The sequence below is a fragment of the Loxodonta africana genome, chromosome 4 (genome assembly GCF_030014295.1).
Source record: "Loxodonta africana isolate mLoxAfr1 chromosome 4, mLoxAfr1.hap2, whole genome shotgun sequence".
In the NCBI taxonomy this organism is placed as follows: domain Eukaryota; kingdom Metazoa; phylum Chordata; class Mammalia; order Proboscidea; family Elephantidae; genus Loxodonta; species Loxodonta africana.
This window is the reverse complement of record NC_087345.1, coordinates 123060836-123088277: the sequence shown is the minus strand read 5'-3', so window position 1 is coordinate 123088277 and position 27442 is coordinate 123060836. Positions and strand designations below refer to the sequence as shown.

At 37.6% G+C, this 27442-nt stretch overlaps 1 protein-coding gene across 4 annotated transcripts in view; it reads right to left on the bottom strand.

Annotated features, from left to right (window-relative positions):
- Positions 1 to 4242: 4242 nt before the first annotated feature.
- Positions 4243 to 27442, bottom strand: part of EPS8 (EGFR pathway substrate 8, signaling adaptor) — a 211714-nt gene continuing 188514 nt past the window's right edge. For all 4 annotated transcript variants that reach the window (XM_064284543.1, XM_023554656.2, XM_064284542.1 and 1 more), the window contains 4 exons: positions 20803 to 21025; positions 8553 to 8733; positions 7516 to 7645; positions 4243 to 5512 (listed from right to left, as the gene is read on the bottom strand). In XM_064284543.1, the coding sequence (XP_064140613.1) occupies positions 5399 to 5512; positions 7516 to 7645; positions 8553 to 8733; positions 20803 to 21025 (648 nt within the window). In that variant the 3' untranslated portion in view covers positions 4243 to 5398. The remainder of the gene's footprint in view (positions 5513 to 7515; positions 7646 to 8552; positions 8734 to 20802; positions 21026 to 27442) is intronic.

The following is a 27442-nucleotide window of genomic DNA, read 5'->3' as shown; positions in this document are numbered from 1 at the left end:
AAGCCTGTCTTTGATGCTCAGGGCTCCTAGATTGTCATAAATATACTCATTTCACTTGTTTTTTCAGGTTTTTGTTGTAAAAAGGGCTCACCGGAAGCATCTGTCTATTCCGCCATCTTGGCTCTGCCTCTCTGAACATCCAATTCTTAGATGTTTACTAAACATTTATTGAATGATCATTGTCTTCTATTAAGAATCAACTACTTTGTATATAACTTCCTTTACTGAGTCTGCACAACTTTCTAATATTGTTCCAGCTTCCTTATCCAAGCACTGAGAAGAAAGTGAGAAGACCCTGCCCCACCCGCTATGAAGCCTCTATAGATTTAATTTTAGAAAACAACTAAATCTCAAACTGTCCTACAATTTTTCTTCAAGAAAAGTATGAAAGAGTTTTACATTATCACATTAGCTCTCCCTGACTCAATGCCCCTTAGGGGGGAAAGGGAAGGGAAAATACAATTCATTGATCACCTTTAATAAGCAGTTCTAGACTACAATCCTTAGGATAAGGAAAACTCATTGGCTCTCTGCCTGGGGACATTTCCCAACTGCAGTGCAGCAAGTCAGGATTCAGGCAGAACACATTGGTCTTGCTACGCTGAGGAAGCAAAGTTCAGAGTTCAGGGAACATGAAGTGGCTAGAATTTCTGAGGAGGGGTACCAGATTGGAGGAATTTGTGCAGTGGTCACAGAAATCTGTAAGCAAGCCTACCATGAACCTTTGGCATAGGACAAAATTACCCAATGCTTACCAGAGTGGCTTTTACAAGGTTGAGAATGGAAGAGAGTCACCAGAAGTCAAGCTGTTCTGGGGAACACTGAAGGTCCAGCCCAGCAAAAATGAACAGATCTAGTTAACACCTTGAGCCTCCAGCTGAGATACAAAATATTCTGGGCATTTATCTCAAACACACAAAAAAAGAGTAAGCCTTAGAAGTAACAGCTGAACATTGAGTAACACTGAGACAGCTATATTTCCTGGTGTAACTGCTGCCATGAATGGATTAGAGCCCAGTCTACCTTCATGTTCACCTGCAAGGACCTTCGTGGAAGAGAGAATATATAGGATCTGGACCAGTGATTTCCGCTATTTCTTATCAATGTGTGTGCTTGCGTGTGTGTGTATACAAACATGCATGTGGGTGTGTTTTATCCCTGTATTTCCACAGACTGAAAGAGTCTGTGTGCTCATTTTCAGGGACAGCAGGAATGTCTGTGGCTAGGGGAAATTATACTCCACGTCATAGACAAGGCTTGAGGGATAAGACTTCCCCAGGGATGTATCTGGTGGGGCAGCCTAGAAAGGAGCAGAAATTGGTATCACGCACTAAACACTACTCTTGATAAGTACAAACAAAGCCTAAAACCAAGCCCCGACAAGATTCCAAAGGGAGAGATAGTTTGTGGATAGAGACCCACTGAGTTAGAAGATCTTATAAAACACCTTACACTTTCCATAATCTATCCTAAGAAATAATGAAACCAAGGCTACACAATTCAAAGTGATCAGCCATACCAAACTTCCTGCTGTAACGATAATAAACACCCTTCGGAGAAGATACCAGAATTTAGAGTATCTGAAACACATCATCTACAATGTCAAGTATGCAATGAAATATTACTACACATACAAAGAAACAGAAAAATAGGAGCCACAGTGGGGGAAGAAAAAAAAAAAGCAATCAATAGAAACTGGCCCTGAACTGGTCCAAATGTTGGATTTAGCAGATAAACACTATAATGTAGCCTTTTTGTGTTAAAGAAATAAGGAAAAACAGAAACAAAACAGGAAGGAAGAAGGAAGATAGAAATATATTCTCAAAGAGTTAAAGGAAAATATTATTTTAATGAGTGAATAGATAGTCTCAACAGAGAAATGGAAGTTATAAAAAAAAACTAAATGGAAATTCTAGAACTTGCGGAAACAACTGAAAAGAAACATTTTCTGGATAAGCTGAACAGCAGACTGGAAAACAAGATTACAGAAAAAAGAGCTGATGAGCTGGAGTACAGATCAACAGAAATTTTCTAATCTGAAGAACAGAGGAAAAAATTAAAAATAATCAACAGAGCTTCGGGGAACTTTGGTTACAACAAGCGCACTAATATGTATGAAATAATAGGAGGATGAGAAGAGGGAAAGGGCAAGAAAGGAGCAGAAAAATAATACTGGAAGGAAAAATGGAAAAGCATTAACTTACAAATCCAGAAATCTGTTGAACTCCAAACAGGATTAAATGCCAAGAAAACTACATCTAGGAACTTTATAATCAAAATGCTGAAACTAAAAGATACAGAAAAAAAAAAACTGTGAAAGCTGCCAGAGGGGAAAAAATGAACAACGGCTAACTTATCAGAAATAATGCAGGACAAAATCAACGAGATAACATTTTTCAAGTGAGAGGAAAAAAGTGTCATCAGAATTTTAGTACAATAAAAGGTTTTAAAAAGCACAGTAAGACTGAACTTCTACTTTTGGTCAAGATGGAGTTGGAGAGACTGGATTTATCTTGCAGCCTGAACAATTAAAAACAAACAAACAAGGTATATGAAAGTATGGTTTTCAATATATTGGATACCAGGTAATGGATGACAGTGATCACTGCAAGATGGAAAATAAATGAGGAGAACCCTATGACTGCCCCAGCCTTCTGCCTGCAGATTGTTTTCAAGCTGTGGTACAACGCAGGAGAACCCACATGGAGTCCAGTAGACCCTCTAAGTTGAGATCTGCACAGTGTTCATAGAGTCTTCAGCTAAGTATTAGCTGCACACATATGAGAAGACTGCCTAAGGGTAAGGAAAGAACCGCCTGAGAGGATTAGAAGAAACAATTCTCAAAGTTCACAAAGGACTAGAAAGAGTTTTTATTCCCACCTGTCAGAGTGGAAAACATTGTAATTCATGTAATAATAAGTTGAGTACTCAGAAGAGTTTTGCCTCAGTATTGGGGTAAAATTAGCCCTACAGTAAATGCTACTCTAGTTCAACCTAACAAAGCTTAAAAGAAAGAAAAAAACTCTTTCCAAGTAACTTAACAGTATCACAAAAAAAAGCTCAATAATATTTACAGAAATTCAAAAATATCTAGCCCCTAACAAGGTAAAATTCAGAATGTCTGGAAACCAATTTAAAATTATCAAGCATACAAAGAAGAAAATAAGACCCATAATGAAGAAAGAATAACTCTATTAAAACTAACCTAGACATTACAAAGATAATAGCATGACTAAACAAGGACATTAAGATACATTTTAACTGCATTCCTCACATGCCTAGAACCAGCCTCATCGTACCCACTCAAGGGATTAAAGCACCAACTCGCCAGCATGCTGTCCTCAGAGGTCTAAGTCCAGTTCCACAGACTTCCTGAATTCTTTTCAAAATTAATGAGGCAACGGCACCAGCTTTGCTGTGCCCCTTTCTCAGAGGTCTATTGGCTTTGTAGGGTCCTTCTTCCAAACTTCCGAGAAACCCATACCAAACCGCTTACATGTCTGGATGCAAACACCGTACAGCCTCTTCTTCAAGCTTCTAAATTCCATTAATCCTAACTCTTCTCTGTCCCCAGAGCACTAAAGTGGTAAATGCTTTCTGCAATTACTATCTCTGTGATACTTTAATTTTGCATAAAACATATGCATAAATTATACTAATTCTTTTAACAGGTAAACTACACACTGGGTATTTTAACTTTTCTTTTGTCTTATCCCTACAGTTTCAAACATTTTCAATAAGGGCTAAGTTATAACTGAGTGTCAGTGCTTATGAGTTAGGGAAGATTTAAAATGGTTCTTTTTCTTTCTTACCACTGTCCCGCTTTGTCAGAGGGGCAGTGTTGTGGATGGACTCACAGATGGAAAGAATTCCCTCCTGATCTTGGGAAAATTAATCAGCCCTACAAACCTAAATCGCCTCATCTATAAAAATACAACTTACAGTTATTGTAGACATCTAATAAAGCATCTACGTGGCAGCACATAGCAACCATACATGTTGTGTAAGTATGTTTTTACTACTGTGACCAACTGACTTGACAGCAGAAGGAAAAGATGATGAAATGAGAGATGGGCAGAAGATAAAAAGATTGAAGAAAGTATTCTAGTGTTTCGCCCATTCAGAAATAGACTAGAAACTAGTTAAAAAAAAAAAAAAGTGAAGCTCTGTTTCTCCCGTTCCACCCAACAGTGGTACCCACTCTACCAAAGATCTTTTTTTTTGTCAAAGAGACAGAAAACATTTATTGACATACAGCAAATACTGTTTATTGCAGACTTTCCAGCTGACTCATGTGAAAAAGGCACTATGAAAATTAATGAATCTAGGCAACCTCCCTAAATGGATTTATGTTAAAATATACAACATTCTTACATAACATCTATTTTATATATGTGAAATAATACACCTAATGACAAAAATCATGTTTCCAAAAATAACATTTGTTGACAGTTAGGTATCTTTCTTTTCTGTATCTAGGAATCTTTCACAGGATTAAAATAGGTGTAAATTAAGTGCTTCTCATTACAAGAAAAACTTGACACAGATAAACACATTAGGTGGCCCCAATTTCTTAACTGCTTATATCAGTATCCAGAACTGAGGCCTTCATTAAGCAAAATACTGTAACACACATCAATGCAGACTACTTCCTTTTGACAGATTTTGAGTAAATATGACCTTTTTTCCACTTGTGCTTTCTCATATATAAGAATACAGTATACATAATAAGCAGAATATAAACAAAATCAAAATACAAGCTATACAAGGAATTACGATGAACAGAGCCATGATAAATTAAATGTCTTGGGAATGCTCCATAGGTTTCTATTTGCATGTTCAAGGCCTTGTACTTAACAGTTCATTCAAATGTTTTAATTTTTTTTTAAACTGTTGGCATGAAGAACTTTAAATTAATCTAAATATTCTATCATTGAGTATGTCAAAAAAGAGACCTGAGAAAGAAAAAGTTAGCCTAAAGTAAGCTACGCTCAAAATGACAGACACTACATGACAGCCCAAATTGAAATTGCTTAGATTTTAAATCATGGGCAATATCTTTGCTTTGTTGCAATAAATAAACTCATCATTGTTAAAAAATTCCTGATTATACACTGAGATGTGGATAAAATAGTAATTCAATAAAGAAAACCTCACCTTGGTGAAGTAGGCAAAGTATTTCTCAAGGTCGAAAAATTCAGTTTAAAATTTTTCAGTTTTCATAAAAATAATGGGCCCAGAAGCAAGTTCTCTGCTTACTCAGGTTTGCATTGTTTCTTTATGGTGATAAATTAACTGTACCAAGAAATAAAAATATGACCTTCCCTTCATGGCTTCTTAAAACAAAGCACGTTGGAATAATGCCAAGAATAATGGAGTTCAATAACAAACAAACAAATTAGTGACTGCTTCCCTCATCAAAAGATTCCACTCCTGAATCACTAGCAGCAGCACTGATTTTTTCCTGTCGTCTTCGCATAATTTCTTGCAACTCGGAGCTGCCACTGTTATCCTGAAAAATAAACATGGTTCAGACAAGATGGTTACTGGTTTGTGTAGGATACACTTCTTGTAATGAAATACCTCAGGGTAAAAATCCTTCTGTGTTTTTCTTTTAATATCTCTTGGGGGAAACTGAAGGCTGCCCCTCATGCAAGTAATGCTTCCGGGCTTCACTAACATCACATTGATAATTTTTTTTAATTTATAAAATGTCTTAAGGCAATTCATCCCACATACTTTTCACTTAAACATGATAATGATAAATCGACAATACATGTAGAACGCTTTGGATTCCCTGGGAGAAAGAGGATGTGTGTACACTCAATACAATATAGATGGTAAATTATCAAAGAACCCTCTTTGATCTCAAGCAAGATACTCATCTCCCTTTAAAAAAAAAAAAAAATCTCCCTTTAGGAGATTTTAAATCAGGGCCAAATAGAATGCGCTGGGAATATGCCAAGTTTCCCGTCATCCAGTTCTGACCCTCTGATATCATGCTGTTTTTTTCTCTTTTCCCAGCCCTACCTACGATCCCTCTGCACCCTCCTTATTCCACTTCCATCCACAGAGGTCTCTGGCAACTCAGGGGATTTATCTAAAAGAGGAAACTAGATGAAAGAGAAGGGTGAGGTGGGAAGGTGGCTGAGGAGTGTGAAGAATCTCAGACAGCCAGCCTCTGCCATGATTCACATCCAGAGGAAAAGGCAGCAAGAGACCATGATGAAATGGGTGTTGAGGGCAAAGGGCAGTGTTGGGCAGTTCTGTACTGAAAAAAAAATTGCAAATTTTAGGAATATGGAATTTTCTATCACACCTTTAATAAGACTGAACCCTGGTGGCACAGTGGCTAAGAGCTCAGCTATTAATTTAATTAATATAAATACTCTCAGCATAATTAGAATGTATAACAACACAACTACTTCAGAAAAGATATAGTCCTTACATATACTTAACACATGGAAAGCAATCATACCAAACCCTAAGGTCAAAAAAAAAAAAAACCAAAAACCCATTGCCATTGAGTCAATTCTGACTCATAGTGACCCTGGTAGGAGAGAACTGCCCCATAGGGTTTCCAAGGAGCAGCTGTGAAGATTTGGACTGCCGACCTTTTGGTTAGCAGCCAAACGCTTAACTACTGTGCCACCAGTAGGGCCCCAAAATAAATGTTGTAGGAAAAGCTTCCAAGGGAAGCTGAGAATGGTTACAGGGCTGTATACATGTAGCTATTTTAGTCTGGGTTATTAATTGTTGAATTTAGATTACATGCCTATAAAAGGTAATTGTGTATCCATTTTACTCCAAGGTCTATATCCTTTTAAGTCCAAGTATAATTTTCATGAAAGTTATTAAGAGCTGTGAGATGTAACAACTAGAAACTGCTCCCCTTACACAGCTCGTTTGAATTAAAGCACAGTGTTGGAAGTATGGCCAACCTGGAAAACATCAGCTCCCCTGATTTCATACAGACAACAATGACTAGGTTCTTATTCTTAAAGGTCTCAATTTTCAATAATTCTTACCTAATCTTTTCCCAATTATTTAGGTGTATAACGAGCCCTCAGACACACAGCCACATGTTTAAATCCTTATAACCTATCCTATTAGAAGCTCTGAACTAAATACTAAGAAGAAGTAAAAGAGTTCTGGCCTCTTACGGTATTTACTCACTCAGAAGTGAATGCCCATTACTGTGTCAAAACTAAAATGCCTACAAAACTAGTTACTGCATATACAATTAAAACATAAACCTTTTTGTTAAATGTTCAAAACTGTATGTTCAAGCTTGCTTTTGCATGAGCACTTACAACAAATTAATCCCCCTGCAAATGGCCATTAAAGATCTCCAGCAACAAATTATACAAAAGCTGAATCAAATTTCATTCAGTTCTGTAAGAGGGGGCATTGGCCAATAGGGATGTATACAGTGGTTTCCAGGGCTTTCAACAATTTGCAGTTCATACTCTTGACTAATGCAGAAAAATATCACCTTAGGTTGACAAGTCATACCTCTAATGCAGCTTTTTGTACAGTGATTTGGCTAAAGACTCTGGCCCCTTCAGGGCAGACTGTCCTCAGTTCATCCTTATTGAGAGAGAAAAGTTGTGCACCATTTAATACTCCAAGACTATTGACAGTCCTAAAAAAAAAAAAATGTAGAATTAAAAATATTACCTAGAAAAAAACAAAAGAAAATTTTGTGGTCCTGCTAGTAACCTCTCTTTTCTAGTGTTCTAAAAACTGAAAATCTTATTAAATGGCACTAAGTGCTCTGTCAGGACAATGACAAAAGAATTTCATGACGATGGCCCTGAGGTGATACACGATCATTGATTATAGGGTATCAGAAAGAGCAAATTGGGTTCAGTATCACTATTGTGCATCATATTTAATTCTAATTCCTTGAAATGTGAACAATCTGAACAAAGAAGGAACAGATCACATTTCAGTAACCAGGCATTTGACTAACCAGTGTACCTCATTTTTCAATCATCCTGGGTAAATGAGTTTTAATATGTTAAGATCTATATTCAAATAGTTCACACCAAAAGCACATAAAATGTTTATAAATTATTAGATTATAGGTAATAGAGCTTTACCATGTGTTTACTAAAGGAAAAGTATTAGATTATAATCTACGACAGGTAAAGTTACCTATTTTTCATTTGCCGGAGATACTAACTAAACCCTGCAGCAGAAGGGAAGATGATGCTCTATGGCCTGCAGGAGAAGGCCATAATCCTGCCCTGTGTAACCTGAAGAGAGAAAGAAAGCTGGCCGGTCTCAGAGCTGCTATTTGCTTAAGTGATGAAGGATGAACAGATACTCCCAGTTAGAAAATGGGGTGCCACCAAATGATAGCTATTTCTGCTGTTTTTCCCAGTTCTTTTTAGCTATAAATAGCTATAGTCATTTCCTAACTATGAAACATAGTGCAGTCTGGGCTCTATTGTTTTTTAAGAGTCATCTGTGACATCCCAGGGACCAAAATGAGAACAATCCATGATTTACATACAAAATTGTAAACTGTTCCCAGAAAGACTTACACGGGGTTGAATCCCTTCGACTGTAACCATGTCTTCACATCCTCTGGCGTGGAGTCGTAAGTGATGTTGATGACTGGCACATTCTGCCGTGGCACATGGAACTTCTTCTGAGCAGCGCTCCGACCAATGGTCAGCCTGTGGATGAGCTCGTCCTGCACTTCCTCCATCTGAGATTTCCTTCCTAGACACCAACATGGAGTAGGTGATTTTTGAAAATCCCTAACATTATGTCACTCCCTTTAGAACACCAATCCTAATAATTCTTTGACCCCAGGAGTATTTACAATCTATAGCACCTCTTTCCTCAATTTCATCCTTATCCACTTAAAATTCAACGATCAATTATTAAAATCACTCCCTGACTCTCCTCTTCTCTCTTCATTGTACTCATCTGGCAAAACTTCAATCCTGGTTAAATCTTTTTGACTATCCTATACCTGCACCTGTGCAGCTGAATATAACAGAATCGTGCTGAATAGTCACATGTTAAATTCATGACCATGAACCTCACCTAGGCTGTTAATACTCCCTGACAATCACACATTTCCCTAGCCCAGTGGTTCTCCACTAAGGGCACTTTTGACCCAGGTGACATTTGGCTATATCTGGAGACACTTTTGGTTATAACTGAATGGGGAGAGTGCTACTGCCATTTAGTGGGTAAGAGGCCAGGGATACACTAAACGTCCTATAACAAGAGAAGTATCTGACCTGAAATGTCAATAAGGCTAAGCCTGAGAAAACTTGTTCCTAGATCATATAATCTTCCACTGTCTTAGACAAGTATTTATATCTTCTACCTTCTCTGTAAACCTCTAACACTGATTCCCCAATAGCTTCCTTCCAGTTTTCTGCTCTGAGATGATGATCTCATTTTCTAATTTCTAAATAAAATGAAGTTAGAAAGGAACCTCCATAATTTTCCTTACCATATCTCCTCATCTTTTATCCATATGCTCTGCCTTCCTTCCTATTACATTATCGAGGAACAGTTTTCATGCTCCTAAGGCCAATCCGTCCCAGGTGTGCAGGAGACACCAACGTCCTCTACCCGTACAAACACTTTGACAGCATTTCTCCTCTACTTTTCTTACATCATCAATTTTCCTTCTTTACTGAGTCATTTCATCAGCATACATACATGCTATTATTTCACAGTTATTTCTCTCACCATTAAATAAGACCTACTTGGCCCCGCGCTCCTTTCTACCTACTGTCCCACCTATTTCTCTGCTCCTCTTTTAGCAAAACACTATGGAAAACTGTCTATAATTAAAACCAGCTGCTGTCAAGTGGATTCTGACTTGTGGTGACCCATCTGTGTGTCATAGTAGAAGTGTCCTCCACAGGGTTTGCAATGGCTGATTTGTGGGAAGTAGACTGCCAGGCCTTTCTTCTGAGGCACATCCGGGTGGACTTGAACTTCCAGCCTTGCAGTTAGCAGCCAAATGCATTAACCACGTGCACCAAAAAGGGGCTATTAGCTGATTAAAATTCTCTTATCTTCTTTTAAACTCACTGCAATTTGGCCTTTGCTCTGATCTCTCCACTATACTTTGCTAAATTCCAACGGTCAATTCTCAGTCATTATGCTATTTAACCTATCAACAACACTGGAAGCAGGTGATTCCTCCTTGAAATACTTTCTCCTAATTTTACTCCAGTTTCACTGGCCGTCACTTGAAGATCTTTTTCTGAACCTTCTCATCTCCAACCAAGTAATGTTAAAGTGCTCCAGGGCACAATCCCTGCACCTCTTCTCTGCCCACATCCATCAATGACCACACCTCGTCTCGTTTAAAATCTGATAACCACCAAAATTATTTCTCCAGTCCAGACTGTTTCTCAGAACTCTAGACCCATATTTGCCAACTTGTTGTGTGCTGTCGAATCAATTCCAGCACATAGCAACCACATATGACAGAGTACAACTGTCCCAAAGAGCTTCCTAGGCTATAATCATCACAGAAGCAGATCATCAGGTCTTTACTCCTGTGGAGTAGCTCCGTTTGAACCACTGACCTTTCCGTTAACAGCTAAGTGCTTAACCATTCCGCCACCTGAGCTCTGAATGCAAACTATCTATTAGGTATATTCATTTGGACGTCTATTGTTGCTGTTGTGAGTTGCCACAGGGTCGATTCCAATTCATGGCCACTCCATGTGTTACAGAGTAGAACTACTCCGTAGAATTTTCTTGGCTGTAATCTTAATGGAAGCAGACTGCAAGACCTATCTTCCATGGTACCAATGGGTGGGTTTGAACTGTCTACCTTTAGGGTTAGCAGTGGAGCACAAACCATTTGCATCTATTAGATACCTCAAATATAACATGTCCAAACCTGAACTGAACTTCCCAAAACTTGCTTCATGCTAGACTTCCCAAGTCAGCTAATGGCAATTCTATCTTTCTAGTTCCTGTGGCAAATACACTTGGAGCTGTGCTTGATTCCTCTTTGTTCCATACTACGTCCAATCTATCAGCCAGTCCTGTGGGCTCTACCATCCAAATATATCCAAAATCCAATCACTTCACTCCGTTTTTCTGTTACCATCTTGGTCTGAATCACCAGGCTATTAACTGGTGGTATTTCTGCTTCCATTCTTCACTACCCTACCACTTGCCCTTCATTCTCTTCTCAATAAACAGCCAAAATAATTATTTTAAAATGTAAATCAGATTCTGCAACATTTCTGCTCAAAACTTCCCCCATGTGATCCAAATTACTCAGAGTAAAAAGCCCTACATGATCTCCACCTTTCAGAGGCAACTTCACTACTTTCCTCCTGGATCCCTCTATTCTAGCCCACATGGCTTCCTTGGTGCTCTTCAAATGTCACTCCAGTCTCTTCTGCCTAGAATGCTTTTCTCCCCACACTTAGCAAGTGGAATGATCTGGTCACTAAGGGAGCTTTTTGTTATTATTGCTTTATGACTTTTTTTTGTTGTTGTTTTCACAGTGAGTACTTTAGAAAGTGTTTGGTGTCCCTGGGGAATACGCAGAAGTGTGAAATAATCAGATAGTGTTATTTCAGTCTAGTATTTATTAATGCCTCAAGTATTTAGGAAACCTTTTGAAAAAGAATTAAAAAAAAAAAGAAAGTAAAGGAGGAAGGGAGAGAGGGAACACTACTGTTTGTTACATTTAACAATTATACTAAATGTAATTAGTCAATTCTTTTAAATACTGCATTACACTACCATGCAACATATGAGTTCATCTCAAAGGAGTAAAAACCGAAAAATATTACCACACTAAAAGGTTTATTCTTATTTACTGACTAAACAGCCACTACATTGCCCACCACCAGTCCACAGCACAGTCTTCTTCCAAGAAGTGGAACGTGCTCCTAGGTTTTGGTTTCCATTTTGAATGTTCTAAAAGACAACCCATCAGACTAGCTTTACACCTCTTTCTCAAATAACACTTCTGATTACAAAAGATTAAACCCAATTCGAAGGCCTAACGTTTCAAAGGAAATGGAAGAAATGCAAAACAACTAAAGCACCGGTATCGTCAAAAGTGATAAATGGAGAATCTTTCTGGATTCTGAGATAAACAAATTTGCATATAAACCGAAAAAAAACCAAACCCAGCACCGTCGAGTCAATTCCACTCGTAGCAACCCTATGTTATATGACAAATAGCTCCAAGCAGCTACTTTGAATAATCGCGGCACAATTAACATTTAAGCAACAGGGGTCTCACTCTTAATGAACTAAAAAACCAAACTGTTGCTGTCGAGTCGATTCTGACTCATAGGGACCCTGTAGGACAGAACAGAACTGCCCCCATAGGGGTTCCAAGGAGCGGCTGGTGGATTTGAACTGCTGACCTTTTGGTTAGCAGCCGAACTTAATCACTGCACCTCCAGGTCTCCTTAAAATAGGCATGTTGGTATTTTTCCTTATTCATGGCTACTTATGAGTGAGTATTCCTTTTTTATGAGTATTTCCTTCCTAGTTGCTTCCAGTTTAGGCAGTAAGCAGGGAATGGAGGTAGCATAACAGATACACACTTAAAACAGTTGTCTGGTTCTCAAAGGCTGTTGAAAATCCCAACATTCATTCAGAAAACTATCCCCCCAAAAAAGTACTCAAGAAGAAGCTACGAAAAAAAAAAATTTGCTTTATAAAAAGTATTTACTTGATGCCAAGCTATACTTGTGAGATATCTTAAAAAGGAACTTTATATAAGTAAATACAAGGCTTTATCATTTTAAAGAAACAGTACTTGTTAACTCAGGGAGAGTTGTTTATATTTTATACACCAAATGTCATCCTTTTCCTCAAGAAAAACAGACTCAAAAATGATGAGTCACAATTATCAGGAGACTTCTTTATCTTCAAAATATTCTAGCTATGCTTCTTTCCCATTAGGTTATTCTTGGTTTCTGAGAGTGAGACAAAGCACAAACTGTCCCAACCCACAGACTGTTCCAAATGGAGACTGCACGCCTGTGAACTCTGATCCTAGGCCTGGAAAAAACAGTGCCACAGTGTCAAAGAGGACCGCGCTGACGTATCAACGGAGAGAAATGTTATAAACTTGTGGTAAGAAGAAAGAAAGAAACAGTCATTTCTAAGAGGAAATTTTTCCTTAGGGAAATCACTAAAAACATTTATAGAACTTTCTCATTTTAAAACTATGCCTTTAGTGTCTTTTAAAAAAAATAAATAAAAGCATCTTTAAAAAATTCACGTTTAAAAAATCCACATGTTTAACTAATTCAGAAACATACTATATTTTATTATTTTTACACACACACACACACAGAGAGAGAGTTGTTTTTTTGCTGCATAGGAAGAAGAGTTACTCTTTTCCAAAACCTCCTTTAACTTTAGTTTTCTGGTGAAGTCAAGATGTGGGTCAGAAGAGTATTTACACTGACTATGCTTTAGGAAGAAGCCCTGGTGGCACAAACAGTTAAGCACTCAGCTGCTAAATGAAAGGCAGTACGAGCCCGCCCAGCAGCTCCACAAGAGAGACCTGGCAATCTGCTTCTCCAAAGATTATAGCCAAGAAAACTCTATAGTGTATGTCTACTCTGTCACATGGGGTGTCTATCAGTCAAAATTGACTCCACCGCACCTAACGACAACATACTTGGGAGAGAAAGCAATGCATAAAAGTAGGCATGTCCTTACTGCATTTAACCAGAACTTCCAGACTCAGTTAAATAATAGTTCTAGTGTCTTCCTTTTTAAAAATTTATTCTGAATAACCACAACTGAATAGATGGGGATATGATTTACTTACATGAGAAAAGGGATAAAGATTCAATAATCTGGTTTTGAACTTGAATCTCAAGCATCCAATCCCAGCTATAAAGTTGTTATTGTTAGTTGACAGTGAGTGAGCTCTGAGTCTGGGTGACCACGTGGACAACAGAGTGAAATGCTGCCTAGTCCTGAGCCACCTTCATGACTGTTGTTGTGTTCTAGTGTATTGTTGTGGCTATTGCATCGATCCATTTCACTGAGGCTTTCCCTTGTTTTTGCTGGCCCTCTACTTTACCAGACGCAATGATTGTGATACATAGGATTTTCACTGGCTGATTTACAGCAGATCACTGGCCTTTCTTCCTAGTCTGTCTTAGTCTGGAAGCTCCGCTGAAACCTGTCCTCCACGGGTGACCTTGCTGGTATTTGAAATACCGGTAGCACAGCTTCCAGCATCATAGCAACACCCAAGCCACCACAACATAACAAACTGACAGATGGGTGATGGGCTATAAAATTACTACTCAATATATGTATCTGGGGAAAACCTGGTGGCATAGTGGTTAAGTGCTACAGCTGCTAACCAAAGGGTCGGCAGTTTGAATCCGCCAGGCACTCCTTGGAAACTCTATGGGGCAGTTCTACTCTGTCCTACAGGTCACTATGAGTCGGAATCAACTCATAGGCACAGGGTTTGGTTTTTTTTTTAATATGTATCTGGATGTCAGAAATGGGATTTGATATGAAGAAAAATTTGGGAGTCATTCTTTTTTAACAAGATAGGTAGCACTGAAAGAAATGGACTAATCATCTACAATAAAATTATGTTTATATATAGAAAAAAGAATCTGGAACCAGGACCTAGAAGAGGTCACTATTGAGAGAATGATAGATAACCTCTATCTGGGCAGGTGTGTGCACCTTATAACATACACACACACATACCCACAGATAACCTTTTATATACTTTTATCATATTGAAGAAATATCATCCTGGCTTTAGTTTTCCAAGAAGTTTTTATATATTGAGCATAGGTAAAACAAAGTAATTTTATATGACTTAAAAAAAAATTTTAAGATTAAATCAAACAGACAAGCCATATACAAAATGCGAATTAGCTTAGAAGTATGTTCAGTTTTCAGATTATTTACACTGCTATTTCCCTTTACTAACAAGATAATCCAAAGTTGGCCATAGTGTTTTTTCTTTTACTTTATTTAAATCTGATTTTCATAGAAACCATTCACATGAAAAATCAAATTCAAATTTATGAAAATACTAAGTTGATGTTTAAATCGATGAAACCTGAATTTGGAGAGCAAGTTTGAGACTATTAGCAGGTGATTATATTAATAAGCTAGCATGATTGTGTTTTTGTGTACACATACATACAAATGCACACCCCTATACATATATATGAATAACAAATAAGAATATATATATTCATATATATATGAATAGCAAATAAGAGGAAGAGAAGCAAGAAGATTATGAAGACGACACTGATGATGATGAAAATTATGATAATAGCATCAAACATGTACTGCCTGTTTGTAATATATTAATCTGACAGGGTTCTTCAACCTTGACACTATTGACATTTTGGGCCATATAACTGGCTGTGTAACTGTTTGGGGGGCTATCCTGTAGATGTTGTTGGATGTTGCTAAACATCATGGCCTGTACTCATCAGATGCCAATACCATCTCCCCAGATGTGACAAATAAAGATGTTTCCAACCAAAACCCAAACTCATCGCTGTCAAGTCGATTCTGACTCATAGCTACCCTATAGAACTGAGCAGAACTGCCCCATAGGGTTTCCAAGGAGCAGCTGGTGGATTCAAACTGCCGACCTTTTGGTTAGGAGCCAAGCTCTTAACCACTGCACCATCAGGGTGCCAAAGATGTTTCCAGACATCACTAAATGTCCCTGGAGTTGGGGTGGGGAGGGAGGCAAAATCAGCCCTGGTTGAGAACCACTGTCCAAATGCTTTCTACCCTGAAAAAAAAAACCTGTTACCGTTGAGTCGATTCTGACTCATGGCAACCTTGTACATTATTTTATCTATGAGATTGCTGTTAGTTGCCATCAAGTTGATTTCAACTCATGGCAACCCCATGTGTGCAGAGTAGAACTGCTTTATAGGGTTTTCAAGGTTGTGACCTTTCGGAAGCAGATCACCAGGCCTGTCTTCCAAGGTGCCTCTGGGTGGGTTCGAACTGCCAACCTCTCTGCTAATAATTGAGTGCTTAACCATTCTATGAGGTAGATATATTCTTTTCCCCACTTTTCAGATACTGAAGTATAAGTTGTTAGGTATTAGGTGTCATTGAGTCAGTTCTGACTCATAGCAACCCTATGTACAACAGAACAAAACACTGCACAGTCCTGTACCATCCTCACAATCATTGCTATGATTGAGCCCACTGTTGCAGCCACTGTGTCAATCCATCTCACTGAGGGTATTCCTCTTTTTCAGTGACCCTCTACTTTACAAAGCATGATTTCCTTCTCCAGGGACTTACCCCTCCTGATAACATGTCCAAAGTTCATGACATGAAGTCTTGCAATTCTCATTTCTAAGGAGCATTCTGGCTGTACTTCTTACAAGACAGATTTCTTCATTCTTCTGGAAGTCCATGGTATATTCAATATTCTTCACCAACACCATAATTCAAAGGCATCAATTCTTCTGTCTTCCTTATTCATTTTCCAGCTTTTTGGATACACATGAGATGATTGAAAATATCTTGGCTTGGGTCAAGCACCTCTTAGTCCTCAAGGTGACATTTTTGTTGTGAACATTTTAAAGAGGTCATTTACAGCAGATATGCCCAACATAATACATAGTGTGATTTCTTGACTACTGCTTCCATGGGCATTGATTGCAGATCCAAGTAAAATAAAATCCTTGACTTCAATCTTTTCTTGGTTTTTCATGATATTGCTTATTGGCCCAGTTGTGAGAATTTCTGTTTTGTTTAAGACTATAGTCTTTGATCTTCATCAGTAAGTGCTTCAAGTCCTCTTGACTTTCAGCAAGGAAGGCTGTGTCTTCTGCATATCATAGGTTGTTAATGAATCTTCCTCCAATCCTGATGCTACATTCTCCAGATAGCCCGGCTTCTTGGATTATCTGCTCAGCATACAGATTGAATAAGTATTGTGAAAGGATACAACCCTGAGGCACACCTTTCCTGATTTTAGACCACCCTTGTTCTGCTCGAACAACAGCCTCTTGGTCTACATACAGGTTCCACATGAGCAAAATTAAGTGTTCTGGAATTTCCATTCTTTGCAAATATTATCCATAATGTTATGATCCCCCACACAGTCAAATGTCTTTGCATAGTCAATAAAACACAGGTAAACATCTTTCTGGTACTCTCAGCTCTCAGCCAATATCCATCTGATGTCAGCAATGACATCCTTCATTCCATGTCTTCTTCTGAATCCAGTTCAAATTTCTGGCAGTTCCCTGTCATTGTAATGCTGTAATTATTTTTGAATTATTTTCAGCAAAATTTTTACTTGTGTGTGATATTAATGATATTGCTCAATAATTTTCACATTCTGTTGGATCGTCTTTTCTTTGGAATGGGGACAAATACGGATCCCTTTCAGTCAGTTGGCCGGGTAAAAAAAAGCTGTCTTCCAAATATCTTGGCACAGACGAATGAGCACTTCCACCTTTGCATTCCTTTGTTGAAACATATCTGTTAATTTCTGGAGCCTTGTTTTTTGCCAATGCCTTTTTTTTTTTTTCAGTGCAGCTTGGGCTTCTTCCTTCAGTAGTATTGGTTCTTAATCATACACTACCTCCTGAAATAGCTGAATATCAACCAATTCTTTTGGCACAATGACTCTGTACTTCTTCCTCTTCTTTTGATGCTTCCTGCATCTTTCAATATTTTGCCCACGTTGTTGTTGTTGTTAGGTGCCGTCGAGTCGATTCTGACTCATAGCGACCCTATGCACAACAGAACGAAACACTGCCCCGTTCTGCAATCATTGTTATGCTTGAACCCATTGCTGCAGCCACTGTGTCAATCCACCTCGTTGAGGGTCTTCCTCTTTTCCACTGACCCTGTACTTTGCCAAGCATGATGTCCTTCTCCAGGGACTGATCACTCCTGACAACATGTCCAAAGTATGTAAGACGCAGTCTCGCCATCCTTGCCTCTAAGGAGCATTCTGGCCACACTTCTCCCAAGATAGATTTATTCATTCTTCTGGCAGTCCATGGTATATTCAATATTCTTCGCCCACACCACAATTCAAAGGCATACATTCTTCTTTGGTCTTCCTTATTCATTGTCCAGCTTTCACATGCATATGATGTTACTGAAAACACCATGGCTTGGGTAAGGTGCACCTCAATCTTCAAGGCGGCATCTTTGCTCTTCAACACTTTATAAAGAGATCCTTTGCAGCAGATTTACCCAATGCAATGCATCTTTTGATTTCTTGACTGCTGCTTCCATGGCTGTTGATTGTGGATCCAAGTAAAATGAAATCCTTGACAACTTCAATCTTTTCTCCGTTTATCATGATGTTGCTCATCGGTCCAGTTGTGAGGATTTTTGTTTTCTTTATGTTGAGGTTTAATCCATACTGAAGGCTGTGGTCTTTGATCTTCATTAGTAAGTGCTTCAAGTCCTCCTCAATTTCAGCAAGCAAGGTTGTGTCATCTGCTTAACGCAGGTTGTTAATGAGTCTTCCTCCAATCCTGATGCTCCGTTCTTCTTCATATAGTCCAGCTTCTCAGATCATTTGCTCAGCATACAGATTGAATAAGTATGGTGAAAGAATACAACCCTGGCACACACCTCTCCTGACTTTAAACCTTGTTCTGTCCGAACAATTGCCTCTTCATCTATGTAAAGGTTCCTCATGAGCATAATTAAGTGTTCTGGAATTCCCATTTTTTGCAATGTTATCCATAATTTGTTATGATCCACACAGTCGAGTGCCTTTGCACAGTCAATAAAACACAGGTAAACATCCTTCTGGTATTCTCTGCTTTTAGCCGGGATACATCTGACATCAGCAATGATATCCCTGGTTCCACGTCCTCTTTTGATTTTGCCCATAGAATCCTTTAATATTACAACTCAAGGCTTAGGTTTTTCCTTCAGTTCTTTCAGTTTGAGAAATGCTGAGGGTGTTTTTCCCTTTTGATTTTCTAACTCCAGGTCTTTGTACATTTCATAATAATAATTTACTGTTTTCTTGAGCCCCCCTTTGAAATCCCTATTGAGCTCTTTTACATGACCATTTCTTCTGTTCACTTTAGCTCCTCCATGTTCAAGAGCAAGTTTCAGAGTCTCTTCTGACAACCATTTTGGTCTTTTCTTTCTTTCTTGTCTTTTCAGTAACTTTGATTTCTTCATGTATGATGTCCTTGATGTCATCTCACAACTCATCTGGTCTTCTGTCATTAGTATTCAATGTGTCAAATCTATTCTTGAGATGGTCTCTAAATTCAGTTTTTTTTTATACCTGAGGTCATGCTTCGGCTCTCATGGACTTGTTTTAATTTCCTTCGCTTCAACTTTTAACTTATATATGAGCAAGTGATAGTCTGTTCTACAGTCAGCCCCTGGCCTTGTTCTGATGATATTTGCTTCTCCACAGTCTTTCCACAGATGTAGTCGATTTGATTCCTGTGTATTCCATCTGGCAAGGTCCATAGGTACAGCTGCAGTTTACATTGTTGAAAAAAGACATCTGCAATTAAGAACTTGTTGGTCTTGCAAATTCTATCCTGCCATTTATGGCATAGTTTCTATCATCAAGGGTGTATTTTCCAGCTACCAACCCTTCTTCTTTGTTTCCAGTTTTTCCATTCCAATCACCAGTAATTATCAATGTATCTTGAGTGCATGTTAAAACACTTTCAAACTGCAGAAGTTGGTAAAAATCTTTAATTTCTTTGTCTTTGGCATTAGTGGTTATTCTTTCAATTTGAGTAACAGTCATATTAACTGGTCTTCTATATAGGTGTATGAATGTTATCACTGACAGTGTTGTACTTCTGGACAGATCTTCTAAGATTCCTTTTGATGATGAATGGGATGCCACTCCTCTTTATCATTCCCGGCATAGTAGACCATATGATTGTCTGATTCAAAATGGCCAATACCAGTCCATTTCAGCTCACTAATGCCTAGGATATTGATCTTTATGCATTCCATTTCATTCCTGACAACTTCCAATTTCCTAGATTTATACTTCATACATTCCACATTCCAACTAATAGTGGATGTTTGCAGCTGTTTCTCCTCATTTTGAGTCATGTCACATCACAAAACGAAGGTCCCGAAAGCTTAACTCCATCCACGTCATTAGCATTGACTATACTTTAGGGAGGCAGTTCTTCCCCAGTCGTATTTTGAGTACCTTCCAACCTGTGGGGCTTATCTTCTGGCACTGTATCAGACAATGTTCTGCTGCTATTCATAAGGTTTTCACTGGCCATTTTTTTTTAGAAGTAGATTGCCAGGTCCTTCTTCCTAGTGTGTCTTAGCTTGGAATGTCCACTGAAACCTGTCCGCTATGGGTGACCCTTATGGTATTTCAAATACCAGAGGCATAGCTTCCAGCATCACAGCATCATGTGAGCCACCACAGCACGACAAACTGACAGATGAGTGGTGGATTTTGAAGTATGAGAGGATTACTGAATTGCTTAAGGGCACAGCCAGTAAGTGATGTTTCACTGCTGAAACTCAGTATGTCTGGCGTCACAGTCCACCCTCAACCATCACAATATACTGTAATATGTGTAGAAATACACACATTAGAGAATGGAGAGAACTTCCTGTTTCTCAGAATTATTGGTAGACGAGAGGCTAGGTGAAAATCTTTGCAACCTCTGAAGTGCCATGCAAGTATAAAGGATTATTATTTATATTTAATAATATTTAATACCAGTTGAACCAATAGTAAATGTTTTACTTATCAGTGCATTTAATTCACAGAAGAAACTCTGTGTATTTTTGCCTCTTTAAGAAACTTACGATCCACAGGAAGTTGTTTGTGTCTCTGGTTATCTCGTATAATGCTGCTGCCACTGTCACTGGAGCTGCTGTTCTGGCGGGATACATTTGCCGGAACCTTTGACACAGGAACAGGTGCTGGAGCAGAAGGTGGAAGGGGGACAGGAACTGGAGCTGGTGCTGGAGGAGGTGATGGAGCAGAGGGAGTATTGCTCAGTCTTGGACCATACTCCACCTTTTGTTTCTATAAAAAGACAAGTAATTAATTTGATATTTTAAAAATACATACTTAGGCCAGGAAAACAAATTGTACCTTGATAGGATATTGTTGGCTATTTATTTGTAAACTGTTATACAAATCCAGAACAAATTGATGTGTGTGTGTTATATACGTATGTGTATACATATATATAGACATACATACATACTTATATATACATACATATGTACATGTAAATCTCTGTGTACACATACATGTGTATATATATATATATATATACACACACACACAGCTATATTTACACACACACACATATTTCTACCTCTATCTGGTATGCTGCTGTTGTTAGGTGTTGTTGAGTCAATTTTTGACTCATAGCCACCCCATGTGACAGAGCAGAACTGCACTGTATTGTTTTCTAGGCTGTAAACTTTACAGCAACAGATCGCCAGGTACTTCTCCCATGGAGCATAATTATCATTAATAATCATCTTTTAAATACGTATTTGTCCAAAGTCAAAAATATGTCAAGAAGTTACAAGAAGACATCATTAGCAAACAGCTGTATTTGTAATGGTCATAAATGTTTAAGAAAAACTAGATTTGAACTTGGAATCACTCAAGGCTAGGGTAAGCCAAAGTCTACTGGTTATTTTATAATTTCCACTAATAATTTCTAATTGCTCTGGAAGTCTAAACGCCAATGTCATAAAGCATCATTTTACTCCTCATTTTAAATATGCTTAAAAATCTTTAATTTTCCTATTTCCAAGTAATTTGTTAAAAGGAGGGGCAATATGCCAGTAGAAAAAGGGACTATGGTTCAAAATACATAATTTTTAAATGTTATTACTAATATTTTTCAAGTTATAACTTTTTCTCCCATCATCTTCATACTAACTAATTAAAACTAAAAATTTTCCTAATGTTGTGGGGGGGGGTAGTGAAGGTAATGGTATGTTCTTTAATTAAATGTTACACATATTAGAAAACAGGCCATGGGGGTATTTTTTTTTTTAAAAAAAGGTAGATGTGATAACATATAACAATCATTTTTCAATTGTAATTGTTAAGCTATTATGAAACAGTATTTATGTATATTCCTTATTAAACTGTATGCAAGACTTGAAATTTTAAATCTAAACAAAATAACTTTAATTGTAGATAACTGTATTGTAACGGACTCCAAATTATCAAAAGGCACAATACAGAGCAATGACCTGTAACTGAAGTAAAGTTTAGATACTGCACTGGTAGAATTTTAATTATTCTATAATTTAGGATTAGCATATAAAATGCAAAAAGAAGGCCTTCTGATAATCAGATCCTTAATTAGAACAATATTTACTTTTAAGTTCTAAATTGGCCCAAATATAAGATAATATTGATTTTAAGAGAGCTTTCCCCAATTTCCACAGAGATCAAAAACATAAAAATATACACCACAAACACACCGCTTTTAATTTAATCATGACTCAAAAAACACCACACCAACCTTCATCATAGTTGCCTTCACAGCAAATGATTAACACCTGTGGAAACCTTAGTGGGAAGAAGCCCTGGTTGTTTTCTGCTCTGTAAAAGCTACCATTCACTAACAAGTGGGGTGGAGAAGGAGAGGAAGGGTATTATGCAAGGATGAAAGAAGAACTGAAAGAGATGTTTATAATGCTGTTAGACATTTGGCGGGGGCTGGGGCGGGGAGGAAGAGGAGGGGCAGGGAGTGTGGAAGGGAGGAAACAGAGGGATAAAATTCACAGAGCAAGCCATGGAGTCAGATGGGACAGAAATAGAGATTGTTAACCTCCTCAGCATTTAAGGCCCAGAAACATTTCTAATATATTCTATAATAATAACAACAACAACAATTTTATTACTATTATCATCATGCCCAAAAAAACACTCCTCCTATATTTGGGCCAATAAAATATTTAAAGCAATCAAGATACAGCAAACATCACCAAAATGTAATACTTAGCACACACCAATGTCATCTCATTAATGCATATACAGTGTTCCCTTGCCAAGAATGTCCTCTGCACTCAAATTCACGATGTGCTAGTGAAGTCTCACATTAGGATTCCAAACATGTCAGAGTTTAAATTATTGTTTTTAAAGTGCAAACAAAAAAAATGCCATGAGCTTGGCTTTCCATGAAATGATTCATATTTTCTGTTTCCATAAAAACAAGAACAGCTAGTGTTTTGTTAGCCATCAAAAAATACTCTGAAAAACTGAATACACTGTGTGTTGTCAGAATCAAGCCTGAAGACAAGCTCACCAAATGTTCTGTGCCTCATTTCACTCATCTGTCATTGCTACAAAATGCAACTTTATCATTATGACTTAAAAGAATAATAGGTTTAAAAATGCAAATATTTGATTAAAGAAAAAAATATATGAAAAAATATTTCATTAATTATGCCACAAATTGTATTTACTTGCATATTTTCCCTTTTTCTTGATCCTTTCTCCTCTTGCTTCAGACCTACAACCCCTGAAGTGAAAAAAGGGGGGAAAATTGCCTTCCTTGAATAATTGCAACCCTTCCAGTTCTGAAATGGCAATCAAGGCAACTTTCCCACTGAGACGGGTTTAATGCTATTCGTGGTGTGGAGGAAACAGAATCAGCACTGATTTTCAAATTACTTCCTATGCCTCCTCCAATTCTCTACACACACACACACACACACACCACCCTTTAACCTGCCACTCAACCACTGGTCTTTATTATTGCCGTCTCTCAGCTCTTCTGTAAGTACAAAGTTGATGCCTCCAACATACACTCAATTCACGCAGTCTTTCAGAGCAGAACTGCAACCTGAGCTTTCTTCTCTCCTGAACCAAGGGTGCTGGAGCTTCAAATCCTAAAAGGAATCTTGACCAACTCTTCCCAGTTTGTCTGAGACTGTCCCTGTTTTAACACTGAAAGTTGCATATCCCAAGAAGCCCTTCAATCGTGGGACAGTTAGTCACTCTAGTGTGGACCCACTTCTGTACCAAAACTGTCACTTTGTAACTCTTGCCTGTTATGTCCTACAAATACAGCAAAACCTGTGAGAGCCAGAACTCAACAAAACTGACACGTTTTTCTGCGTTTTGAAAAGTTTTCTGCCATTAACAGCGTACAGTCTTCCCACTTTTCTCTCGCTATTAGTGGAAAATATTTTTGTTTCCCTTCTCTGACAGGTTTCCATCTTACATAGGTTCCAGCTTCCAGTGGCTTACTGTACATTTAAAGTGCTATTTAACACAAAATCTCTCTCTTTCTTCCTGAAAGAAAACAGAATTACTAAACCTGATGACAAATTACTTTCCTTTTCATATTTAAGTCCGAATAAGTCACTTTTCTTTAGCCACTAAAGCTGAGTTGAAATTCTCAAGGATTTAAAAAGTTATTGATAGATAAGCTCCTGATGCATGCAAGATACTGCTTCAGAAGGGAAATTATGCAAGTAAGCCAAATGATTCCATTAAAATTGAACTGTTCATAAAATTTTAACCGACTCTGAATTACACATTTCTCCTCTAAATTTGGTCTCTTTGGAACTCTGCAGTGAAAACTAGACACAGCTGGAATATTTGGAGGGTGTTAAGTCCAGAAACTGAATCAAAAAATTACGTTAAGAAGAACTGCCATGAGGAAACAAATGTGGGTTACCTCTGATAGCTCACCAAGTAATTGCTATTAGGAAAATGGAGCAAATCACATCAAAGGAGAAAATTAACACAGGAGATGGAACTAAAATAATATCAATTATAGTTCATGTCAAATATCAGATGTGAGCAAATTAGTTTTTGACAATAAAATTACCTGCCCACAAAGTAAGGGGCTTGTAAATATGTAATTCCTTTCCATCACTCTTGTCTAGCCATGGACAACTTCACACATAGAATACACTACAGTATAAACACTGCAGAGTATTTGAGCAGTACCTATTTGTGTATTAGAGTATTAAGTATTAAAATATTAAGATATAGGTTCATCTTATTCTTATAGATTAAAAATACAATCAAAATGCATTAAAAGTTTATTTACAAAAGGAAATATATTAACATAGCAAGGCATGATTCTAGTGAGCTTTGGCTTTGAAATTATAAGCAGCCTAAACATACACAGAACATTTCATAATTATGCACATGTGCATGTTGGTCAATGATTTACTTTACATAACATGAGTGGATATTATTCAAATTAACCTAAACAATATCTAGGAAAATATCAATGCATGAGGCAGAATAAAAAGTAAACATACTTGTCTAAAGTCATGCCTCTAATGAACAGATAAACAGTCTTCAGAGATTAATTTTAAAAAAAACAAATCTTAAAGAATCCCATATTATCAGGAGGTTGGCCTGCATGGAATGAATAGGAAGGCATCTTTAGTAAAATGGTCATGCTATCCAGTCGTATCTGAATGGTCTGGACTGAGGCTGAAAACAAGAGTGTTCATAATATGGGCTGAGATGAGTACTGCTGGTGGATTAATACATCTACAGAAAATATTTACACTTTCAATTTGAGGCTATTTAAAACATATACAGATAATAATATAAATTATATCTATACTGGATTGTGGAGATCATGTAGCCTGAGTCCTTCTATTTTACAGATGAGCAAATCAGAGCCCAAAAAGTAAAATGCTTTCCTTCAGATCACCTAGCTAGTTAATGGCAGGACCAGGGCTAGAATCCTCATCTAGCAATACCTCAATTCAGGTTTTTTTCCTACAATATCACAGTATCTTGCTAGGAAACAGGGAAGACAGGAGACTTTCTGTTGAATTCACAGTCCTGGGATGGCAAGACATTCATGATTATTTTTACCTCTTCGTAGTGGTCATTAGACAATTCTCAATTCTTAATTTTTCCATTATATATATATATATATACACACACACACACACACACACTATGTCTACCTATGAGAGCAAGAATATCTATAATAATAAGCATATAGACTTAATCATTAAAAATAAGCAACAGACCTTTTTAGTCAGTCCTTTGGGTAAATGAGAAATAACAGCAGGGATGAGAGTTTTGGTTTCTGCTCTTAGCATAGTGTAAGAATCAATACGGGCAAAAGGGCAAATTCTAGCAGATGAACAGTCACAGTGCTATAGTCTGGGAATCGAGGCAAAGAAACACTGGGAAATTTAAGTGCATTTGTGGCAAGCAGACTCCAGTGGGGAGAAAGCACCATGGATGTCCATCTGTTGTAAAGGATGGACATCAGGTGGCAATTCAACACCTACTCTCTACTGGTGCCAGGTACTAGCACCCCTGCCACCAGCAGAATCTCTAACCAATAAAAGACCCTGGGATACTCTATAACATTTTTTTTTTTTTAGCTTTTAATTTTGAACTCATCTTAGACTTACAGAAGAATTGCTAAAATAACATTTTACATAACATAAATGTTAACATTTTATATAACAATAACACAATTACCAAAACCAGAATGTTAACTCTGGCACAATATTATTAACTAAATTATAGACATTATTTGAATTTCACTAGTTTTTCAACTAATATCTTTTTTGTTGTTGTTTCAAGATCCTATCCAGGATCTCACATTACATTTACTTGTTCTTTCTTCTTTTTTTTTCCCTCAGTTGTCAAGTTGATTCTGACTAGGTGACCTCATGTGTGTCAGAGTAGAACTGTGATCCACAGGGTTTATTTTATTCTTTTTTCTAAATTTTGTTTATTTTGTTACTGACAAGATTTTTTATCAAAAGACATGTCATTTGTCTCCATTTCTCAACAATCTCTCACAAGCATGCACTTCTTTTTCCCCATGGCTTCATTCAATCATTTTTTAATGTTCCTTATCTTTTATAAATGCTGTATTGTTTTTAAAATTTTGCTGAAGCTGTGGGAGAAACACATAAGGTGAGAATGGCTACCTTTACAGAACTGTTAAAAATCAGTCCGAATGTGAAGATGTTAAATAGCCTGGACTCTCAGGAACATCAGGTGGTAGTCCAACACCTATTCTCCACTGGTGCCAGATACTAGCATCCCTGCCATCAGAGCAGAATCTTTGACAACAACAACAAAAAGCGTGAACGATAGGCAAGGGCTGTACTTGTGTCCTTCATCCAGGGGCTGCCACTATTTATATGTACCTCTTATTCACAGAAAATGTGGGAATGTAAACATAAGAGTCACAACTGTGTGCATTTATAAAATATATGGTGACTTACAGATGTCACATGGAAATGGTTTTCCCCTATTCTCACCATTCACGAAATGTCCACTTTTTAGGTGAATTATATAGTTTGGCTATTTTCCTTAATGATAAAAAAAAAAAAAAAAAAAAAAAGAGTACATGAAATTCAAGGAAAGGATATATTAGTAAAAATCCAATTCTAAGTATTGTTCTTTGTAACTGATCAGATTAACTTTTAGCACAACACAATGCATGGTAAAGCTATT